At 49.9% G+C, this 10057-nt stretch overlaps 1 protein-coding gene across 6 annotated transcripts; it reads right to left on the bottom strand.

The window, feature by feature from the left end:
* Positions 1 to 1026: 1026 nt before the first annotated feature.
* Positions 1027 to 9449, bottom strand: cers2a (ceramide synthase 2a). Of its 6 annotated transcripts, none has more exons than XM_086137182.1 (11): positions 8644 to 9102; positions 6012 to 6272; positions 5818 to 5935; positions 5505 to 5623; positions 5221 to 5278; positions 5021 to 5071; positions 4668 to 4901; positions 4224 to 4352; positions 3604 to 3710; positions 2554 to 2707; positions 1027 to 2409 (listed from the first exon to the last, which is right to left on the bottom strand). In XM_086137182.1, the coding sequence occupies exons 2-11, from the start codon at positions 6179 to 6181 to the stop codon at positions 2263 to 2265; spliced, it is 1287 nt and encodes a 428-aa protein (XP_085993308.1). In that variant the 5' UTR covers positions 6182 to 6272; positions 8644 to 9102; the 3' UTR covers positions 1027 to 2262. The 6 variants fall into 6 exon arrangements, 5 of the variants coding, with proteins under 5 accessions (XP_085993308.1, XP_085993307.1, XP_085993310.1 ...); XM_086137181.1 differs by having other exon boundaries at positions 6012 to 6182; positions 8644 to 9095; XM_086137184.1 differs by having other exon boundaries at positions 4809 to 4901; positions 6012 to 6182; positions 8644 to 9085.
* Positions 9450 to 10057: the final 608 nt, after the last annotated feature.

Raw genomic sequence — 10057 nt, forward strand, 5'->3', positions numbered from 1 at the left:
AAGCGAGGCGGTCTCGGTTGGCGTGGCTCTCGCGTTTCCCTTCTTCCCCCGCGTGATCACGACACGGCGAAAACGAGCAGGCGGGAAGCCGATTCGCGCTCACCTCGGGGAACATTCTAGTGTTGAGATAACGCCGGGTACGCGTGAACAGATTTACGTCCCTACAACTCGAGAGATCTTGGATACGCGGCGCTCCTGCAACATTCATGGCGGGCCTCCTCTGGATCTGTAAGCCCTTATTAATATTGGAGTGGGAATTTGATAAGGCGACAGTGTGCAAGTGAATCACACACACACACGCACACACACTTTTGTTCTCCTGTCAAAAGGAGGCTCGACCGTTCCGGACGCTGTTCAAATGTCAGGGATGCTGAATTGATGTCTTACGTAAGAGCGGCGCGGTAAAACTGATTTGCGAGGAGTAAAGATAATCCGGAGACGCAATTGCAATCGACACGTGGAGCCGGCGAGGTCGAAACCGAGCCCGCCACGTTCAAATGAACGGTCTTGATGAGCGTGTGTGTAAAGCGATCGGGCCTCGAAGGTTGCGTGCCAAAACAAGAGAGGTGGGAGGAAACTAAATCTGGTTGTTGGTTTTCAAAGAGTGAAAAACACGCTCAACTTTCTAGGACATTGTTTTTCCACAGCTGTCAATTCCTGGACCCGAGTAGAACGACGTCGGCGTACCGAGTGGACAACGGCGCCACTGGAAAACACCTCCATTTTTCCATTTTTAATAACAAAAAATAGATACCGCGACCTTTGTTATGATAAAGCCGATTGGAAAATGGACGGACGGACTATATTTTGTTGTATTTGCCATTCGCACTCGAGGTTGTCGACAGCCGCTCGTTACATTCTGCTATCAATAAAAACGTTTTGTTTTGTTTTTTTTGAAACATGTTTTTTCAACCGCGATAATCCGAATTTCACATGGATGTGGTTTGCATCACGTGACTTGGAGCACTTGTGAAGTCCAGCCCGAAGACGTTTCAAGATTCAAAATCCAATAAAACAGTCAAAGGGTCGTTTTAACACAAATAGAGCTTTTTTAATTTTTTTAAATCATCATTCAGCAACACATAACACGGACTAAAAAAAAAAACAAAAAAAAAAAAACACTTTCTGGGGTGGGGAGGTGAGTGGGAGGCAAAAAAAAAAGCTGTTTGTAAAGGAGCAGGTTGACGTGTTGGGGCACAAAGATGGCATTTAAAAACAACTCTGCAGTCCAAATGATGAAGGCACATTTGGGTGACGGGTTCCTGGAGAAACTCTTCATCGGTTTCGACGAATGAAGCGCTTTTTGCTAACATTGAAACAAAACAATGACCCCCCCGCCCCCCCCCCCCCCAAAAAAGGGGCCAAACCTCTGGTGAAAACTAATCCAATTGGGATCCGAATGTAAGCTTATCCAAGTGGTCCGACTACGTTTAAACGTCCATAAAGTGCATCTTGAGTGACAGAAAACACTGAAAATAAATGTTAGCGACCGTGTTGCAGCCCATCAAGAAGGAGCGCTTGATTTAGGTTTGGGGTTACGCTGAACCGGCTTTTCTTCTTTGAACAGGACTGGTCACGAATAAAATCACCAAACTAAAACTGTCCATTCAGCATCGACACACACACGCGCGCACACACACACACACACACACACACACACACACACACACACACACAGATAAACATGTTCAAATGATTTTGGACTGCGCGTGCATGTTCCGTTGCCACAATTCGAACCACGGCAGCTCACTTTTGCAAACTGTTAAAATTCTGGATTTTTGCTTTGCACTTTTTTTTTTGCAACCAACGTACGACGACTCGTCCGTAAACTTCAATCTGGAAACGCTGCGTACTAACTTTGTCCCAGTGGCTTGAGTGAAATTAGTCAGGCAGAAAGGCAAGACTACTTGGACAAGCGATTGCTGAGGGAAAACCACGCCTGTGTGCGAACGAACCTCAGCAACAAAAAAAAGAATCCGGTAAACAAGCCATGAAAGCTACAGAGTGCTAACAACTAAAGGGGCGCGGGGGGGGGGGGGGCAAAGGCACCAGCGGCGCAGAATCAGTCTTGATCGTTCCTTGGTCAATTTCCAGTGTTGAGAAAAGTGGGCGACTATTGATCATGCGGATATGGTGAAGAAATGATTGGGGGGGGGGGGTGTATCGTCTCTCTGCATGAAACACTCCTATTCTTTGGATTTCAAGTGGGGGGATGCGCGCAAGGGGCCGACTTCGCCACCTCGCGGTGGTTTCGGCGTCTACTCAGTCCATCTTTTGGCGGTTGTTGTTGAGCGCAGTGTGGCCGTTGCGAAGGTGACCGTTTTTCAAGCTTCGATTCCGCTCGCCGCTGCCGTCTTCGTCTTCGGAGTCCGTCTCTTCTTTGTCGCTCCGCTCATCTTCAACTATGTCCTGGAGGGGGAGGGGGGGAAATTCACGTGAAATCCCATCTGTTGCGCCGCTTGGGCACTGAATTGGAATTCCACCGCGATTCTGATTTCTGGAACGGCGCGCAGCGGGAAATGCTAGTTTATTAAATGCGTGTGCGCTTCTTACGTTGCCGGGGAGGAACTTGATGACCATGCGTACAATCAGCGCCGCCCAGAAGACGTGCAGAGCCAGCAGCAGCAACAGCAGACCGTTGAAGAAGTAGAAGCCGAAGAAGGGCTTGTAGATGGTCAGGGGGTACGCCAACGTGGCGTGGATGATGCTGCACGCAAGAACAGAGCGCGCGCTCACACTCACCAATCAAAAGCCCATCCAAGCGGTGGATCGCGTGCCCGTGTTTTTTTTTTTTTTTTTTTTTTGCTTTGCCGAATACGCGGGCCAAGCGGCCGTGCTGCAAAAACGGCACATTTCTCATTTTCCAATCATGTTTTGCCCGCCATTTGAAGGCAAGTGGCTTTTGTACCGCATTGCATTCATCAATGGTCGAAATTTGAAGTCGTGACTTTGTGCTTCGTTGCATCTTTTTCTTCTGTGATCTGAAGGTAAGGGCCTCGAACTTTGAGATCCGGCTTCTTTCCTCTCGGGCGGCGGGCTCAAGCCGAGCCTCTCCTTTCTCAAGAGCACTTTTAATTCACGCCTTTCGTCACCTCTGGGCCGGATGACCGGAACGCACTTGACTTTGGAGTTGGCCGATCCTCCGTCAAGCGTCTCCAGTGGGTCCCGAATGCCGCCGACTGGTACTCGTAAGAGGGAGCGCCTCGCTACTACTATTCTGGCATCCCTTCGCCGGCTCATTTTAGAGTTCTTTTCAAGATTCTGTGATTTGTTTTCCAATCTTGGCATGGCCCGGGCCCCACCTGACCTCACGGAGCTCCTGTGCTTCAAGTCTGCGGACCAGACTACGATTAGAGAGAGCGAGAACGAAACGGAGGCCCAGAGGGGATGGAGCCTTTTCCGAAGGCCGCTAAGGAAAGAGCGTAATCGTTATGAAAAAAACAAAACAAAAACGAACTGATGTAAATTTGAACAGAGTCTAGCCTGAATGGCCGCTTTAACCAGTCGAGTGTGCTTTTGCAAAATGTTTTTGATCATAACCTTGTGCACCCAATGGCTCATGAGAAAAGCAAGAAGAAACTCTTGTGCAACACGTATATTTACCAGAAGGGGAAAATTACGAGGCGGGTGATGATGAAAACGACAGCAAAGACAACGAATATGAAGTTGCACGTCCTCTTCCAACCTGCATAGTTGAACATCTTGGCTGACTGAGAAGATGGGGGAGACACGTCACAGGGTTAGCGTGGCCATTTTTCGCCTCTAGAGGGCAGACACCACACAACAGAGATAAACTGGCCGCCTGGCCGCCGGCTGGGAATGTGGCCACACACAATCAATCGCCTTTTCACGCTTTCAAATTCAATTTCAATCTTGCCGCGAGAAATGGATGAAAGCAACATGCTACAGAAGTGGTAAAAACGCCATTTTAGATCTGGCTTCCTACCTCGACAGCTTTCTCGTTATTGGGAATTCAAGGGGTCGCGTGCCCATCCGTACCTCTCCACTTCGCAAACTTTTGGCATTGAGCAAACGGTAGGTTCCGAAATACGCGATGCTGGAATGAGGAAACCGTGACGCCGACATGCCACGGGACGGATGGGAAAAGGATCTTTGACTGCGCTATATGACCACAAGCGATGAGCTCAACACAGACGAGCAGTTTAACGGGAGAGCGCAAAACGCTCCAGTGCGCTTTCATGAGTGAGAGCGAGATGGAATACCTCCATGAGATAGTCGGAGGCGTCGTGCGCTAACATGATCAAAGTTCCTCCCCTGATGTAGTTGACCAGCCAGGAAAAACCGACGAGCACAATGGTGGCAATGTGGTGAACGATCTGTTCTTTGAAATCCTGTAAAGAAGCCAGAGAAAGCCAAATTAAAAAATAAAAAAAGTTCACGGTACCGTGCTTGGTGACTTATTGATCAAGCTGTAAAGATGAGTCACTGATGCTCTGCTCGTCTTAATGATTAACTCTGGATGAGTTAATCATGAGTTAATCCACGCGGTGGATGAGACAGCGGTGCGGAACGCCACCGAATCACATCAAATGGGGGCAAAAGTCAATCGACCCAATCGCGGTCGTTCCCGTTTCAACACCACGGCGTCTCGGAAATCGCGTTGGCATCGACGATGACACTTTTGAGTGACTTCAGTGAACAAACACCTCAGCGGTCAGGTGTGGCTCCAAGCGGCCGATCCGATGTCGAAAGAGGAATCGCTTTGGCGTTCTCGCAGTCGACGCCGTTCCCAACGCAAGTGGAAACTCTTGACTCGGTCGCTCAGGAGACGGTCGGCGCGCGCCTACCTTGCGCTTGACGTCGGAGGCCACGCTCACAAGCAGGGACACATAGAAGCCCAGTTCAATCATGTAGTACCAGTACTGCGACGGGAGGAGCGGCTGGGACAAAAGACAGACGGGGATATTTGAGACTTTCAACAGAATCTGAATATCGATGTGATTTAGTCAGGGCAACACAGCTTTAAAAAAAAAAAAAGAAGAAAGTACCGTAAGCATACCATCTTGGGGAAGTTATCCCACATCCTCTTCATATTATAGAACCACGGTTTCTGAGAGGGGGAGACAAACGTTAGGATCCGGCCACCACGTCTGTGGGCAAACATGACAAAGGGGACCCCTTTGGGTGCCGCCTTGAGGGAAGAGCAATGTACACGTTGCCGTGACGACACGATTTGCAAAAGGATAACTTTAGACTCACGTCAATAAGGGTTGCCAGGCCAGCAAAGAAAGCAAAAAGGTAAAAGGTAAATCTCCAACTGGAAGAGAAAGTAGTGGTCACATTCAAACATTTTTTTTACAATGAAGCACAAATTCAATCTTCCTTCTACTTTACGTTAGAAGGAAAAAAAATAAAAAAAAACGCATCAAAGTCAACCACTGTTGAGGGCCAATGAAAAGGATCCAAAGATAATCATGGATAAAAACGGTACGATGTCATTCGTCGTCGGGTTTGCGTGCTAGCAGCGCAAGCGTTCGACGTACCTGGCTTCCTGAAACTTTTTGATCTTGCTGGGGCGGTCCTGGTTCCGCCGCAGCTTGAACCATCGCTGGACCTGTCGCACCGAGCAGTCTGCCTGTTTACTCAACGTTTCTAAGGAGCTCTGGAAACAAGCGCAAGAGATCAAATGATCAAACGTTGCGTCGCCGCCAAATGGAAAGACATTGATCGGAGCGAACCACGTCGCCGCGGAAGATGCAATTTGTGGACGCCGGCCGCAATGCGGCGGGCAAGGCAAAAGCAACGTTGGGATGACGGCGAGTGCGCCGATTCCCGGAGCCGCGTTTCTTGGTTTACCTGTGTGGGGTGCTTGGCTACGCCGCAGAAGTGGGCCTCCAGTACGGGATTGGAGGGCGGACTGGCGCGCTTTTTGTCCCTCACTCCCAGCAGGGACGCCAGAGGAATCGCCACCCGCCTGAGGAGTCAAAAAGGCAAACTCGTGGGAAAGATGAGCGGGCAAACGCCGATCACAGCCGACGACGACGACTTACCTTTCAAATATGGGTCGGAGGACCAGGAAGCCGACAGCGATGGGGATGAAAGCCCAAAGGTCCGCCAACTGAGGCAGGACGACGTCGGGGTCCTTGAGGTCGGCCCAACCGTAGCCTTCGGGAAACCAGATCCAGTCCGCCCAGAGATACTCGCCTAGCCAAGACGACATCCTGCCGATTGAAGAACACGCCAAGGTCAGAACTCTCGCTCTCCCGCCACCGGGTCTCCCGCGACGAGTGCAACTTTTCCCGAGATGATTTCTTCAAACAAAAAGGAAAAAAGTCCGGTACAAAAAACGTTACCTCCTCGGCGGAGATCATCCGAAAATCTCGGCGCATTCATTTCATGAAGCATCCGCAGCTGTAATTGCGAACCAGTCGGACGGCTACCGGCGCTCGACTGACTGCGCCCACGAGGAAGCGCGGCGCCGTCGTCGACAATTTTGTCCTCGGCGAAAGAGCGTCGGTTGCATTTGTTCCGGCTGCCTCGGATTCAAACGAGAACACCGCGTGAGCTCTGCTGGCGGCCTCCGCCGTCAAACTTTTTTGTTTCTTGGTTTGTTTTGAAGACGCCCTTTGGTATGAGCGCGGCGTCGTGCGAGCCCGTGGCGATTTTGTTCTCGGTGGGGGGGGGGAACTCCTCCAACAAACGGCGCTGCCGGCAGCGCGCGTGCACACGACTGTCGAAACTAAAGGAATCCGCAGAGCCGGCCGGCCCTACCTTAAGATTTATTTTCGGATGCCGTCATCACGAAATCCTCCCGCCTTGTTTAAAATGCCCAAAGCGACGACGCGGAATTCGGAGAGAACATTTTTAATGTTATTGATAAAGAGCTAGCGAGCTAGATAGATACAGTAAGTGGAGAGATTGACAGGAAAAGAAAAATCTGAAAAATGCCTGGAGTTCATGAAAATGCATCCCGATTGATCAAGTTGACGGTGGAGCCTCTTCACTTATGAAGGAAAGTTCCGCCTTCGGCTCAAAACGATTCCGGACTTTAAAACTTATTAAAATGCACGGTTCAAAAGTCACGGTGTGGGCCCCTTGCGGGTGGCTCTTGCACTTCATCTCATTATGTTAATCATCACGAGGATTTCATCGACGTCGCCCCACGCCAAAAATCACTCATCTGCGTACACACGGAAGGTTTTTCTTCCGCGCTACGGGAAATCGTAAGGGGGCAACCTTCGAACCCGAGAACCATTCAGTCGCTTACCCGACTCTCAACGCAAATGTCATTCGGTCAGCTTATCTTATCTAAACTAGATGAAAGACCATAACGGTGAATCCGGTGAGGTCCTCGGCTTCCAGAAAGCCATCAAATGGATTTCAATTTGCTGCCATTGTCACGAAATGTTACAGTATGCCTATTATTTGGAAGGACTGCCAAAGAGAGCCTTCTCTTCATTTTGTGATGTCATAAACTTGCCTTCCATTTCATGACAGCGAGAGGGTGAGAATAGGCACAAAGAACTACTTTCAATGGATTTGAATACATTCTCAGCGCGTGTGTGCGAGGGCTAAAAACTCATTGCACAAATGTTTCTGTCACATGCAAATCCGGAACACGTGCCCCGTCATTTGGTTGACTGTCGTAATCCCGCAAGTTTTGACAGAGGTGACGCATCAAAGTTTACCTTATTCAAATGAAGCAAACGACTGCTTGCTTGGCAGAACCGGAATCGTCACCGCACACTCAAAAATACTGATGGAAAGCCCAAAGAAGATAGAGGGTTGCGAAAGTAAAAAAACAAAAGAGAGATTTCAAATGTTTTGTCTTTGTGTCTGAAGCCTGAAAAGTGGCAAAAGGTCAAAAAAACTGAGAGGGGGGGCGCAAATACTTTCACAAGCCACTGGATTTGCTTCATCGAAACGTTGTTGTTGTTGTTTTTAACGGCTTCTCTGTGGGAAAGCAAGGAGATTGGAGCATCCTCCTCCTCCTCCTCCCGCCGACTTGGAAAGCCAAAGTGGAGTCGCTGTGACAGTCGCGGCTGTCTACGCCCTTTGCGTAAACGCTTTGGGAGCGGTTCCGTGTCCAAATCAATCAAGACAGACACACACTCGCGCGCGCACACACGAACGTGGTGCAAGCGGGAAGTCACCCGGGACATAGCGGAACCAGACGTTGAGAAATAAGAAGGCAATAAAATCGAGTTCGCTGCCCCGAATGGCCATGTCACGTGAAAAAAGACACGAGCAACTTTGAAGCGGGACGTCGCAGTTTACGTTCAACAAAACCCAACAACTTTTGACGTAAACACAATGGAGCAGTTTTCAAAATCCAACGCGTTTTTTTTTTGTTTTACCGAGGGGGTAATTAACTATATGTTGGAATTTGTTGAGTGGGCTGTCTTATCGCGGTTCTCCTAAACAAATAAGAGAGAAGACAAGCTCGGGCCTGTTAGCTAGCTCCACTCTGATGTTTCGCTCTCTTCCGCCTCGAGTCGGTTTGCAAGCTAACTGTCATGCGTGTTCCGAGACATCAAAAAAAAAACGACAGCGCAAAGCATTTTCTAAAATAGCGAACGGGCCACACTGGAAGGAAGGTTTTCAGTCGGAAACGAGCAATCCGCGGCCAGAGTGAACTGGGGAAAGCGTCCGTCGTGTAACGGTGCCGCCGCCAACGTTTACCTCGTCAGACCTTGTGTTGTGCGGCCAGGTAGCGGGTCGTTGTTTGCCAAAATTCGGCGCTGTCGGCGGCTGCTTGTCCTCTCGTCTCGTTCAAGCGGAGTCAATTTCACCTGCGCTTCCCCATTCAGGCGATGGCGAACGTTCAATGATTTGCCAAACAAGCCCGCTTCCCTCTTCGGCTCAAGTTCGCCTCATTCTCCGCGGACAATCGCTCGCACTTTTGACTCCACGGTCCTCTCCCTTTGAAGTGGAGATTTTCGACCGATCACAATGGAAAAGGGGAGGGGGGCGACGGGCTGACTCTCTCCGGAGTATCGCGTGGGCCACGGATACCAATCGGGTCGGGCGGACCGACTCTTACGGTTGTTTGAACGTAAAGTGGGCCGGGGGGCGTGTCGCGGGCTGGTTCAAGTGACGCGAGACTGAAGGCGAAGTGTCAGTGAAGACGAGTTTGTTTCTTTCTGCCTCTAGAGGGCGCTGCAAACAATCACGCCACCTGATCATTTCAACGCACCGTTCATATTCTCGCGTTAATTTAAAAAGCATTGATATCCACGCACTCGTGCGCACTAGGGCTCTAGTCGTGGGAAAAACAAAAAACAAAATCCAGATCCGCTCCTTCCAGTGCGCTCAATTGCTCATACTCGTAAATTGACTTCAAGTATATCCACATTTTGGAAACTTTAGGTCCATTGAAAAGCTCAAAAGGCTTTCCGGAAGACCTTCCGATGTCCACCATTCCAACTTTCTTCGCAAACGGGCCCGTATTTGGCTCCATCCGTTTGCCATCAATCGGAACCACCCATCTTCCCTGTCTCATGGGGGGGCCTCGATGCTGCCACCGCCAAGTTTGACATTGGGGATTGCGTTTTGCACAATGTGATGTGCAGCCCAGCACCTTCGTCCATGTTTGGTGCGTGTCCCGGGCAGCAAACCGCGAGCGGGACTCTTTCACAGTGGGCTTTGAGAAACGCCTTTCTTTTGGCCTCTCTTCCACCGAGGCACACACACGGATTGCCCGACCTCAACTGCCGACCTCTCGCCTGAGTGCAAAGGGAGAGGCCAAGTAATATGGCACACCACTTTTTCAGGAGTTCAGATTCCATCAGTCCAAAAGCGTGCTTAAAAGGGAGCTCCACCTACTTTGAAGCCTTTTTGAAGACCATCCGATGCAACTGGCACACCGATGTCTCCTCAACCACGTCAAGTCGAATAGCACGTTGACCGCGCCAACAGCATTTGATTGAAGCAGTCACGTTACGTTCAGTCTTTTATTTCAGGGCACTTTCGAGCGACTGTTAGCGAGCGGTCGATTGACTTTGACAGTCCACCTCACCTAACAACGGTCAAGAACACACGACACGGAGCAGCTTGCGGCCTGAAAAAAAAAGGAAAAAAAGAGGCCCTCAGCATC

Source organism: Hippocampus guttulatus, chromosome 18, assembly GCF_054856545.1.
Source record: "Hippocampus guttulatus isolate MCC_2025c chromosome 18, RoL_Hgut_1.0, whole genome shotgun sequence".
NCBI lineage: Eukaryota > Metazoa > Chordata > Actinopteri > Syngnathiformes > Syngnathidae > Hippocampus > Hippocampus guttulatus.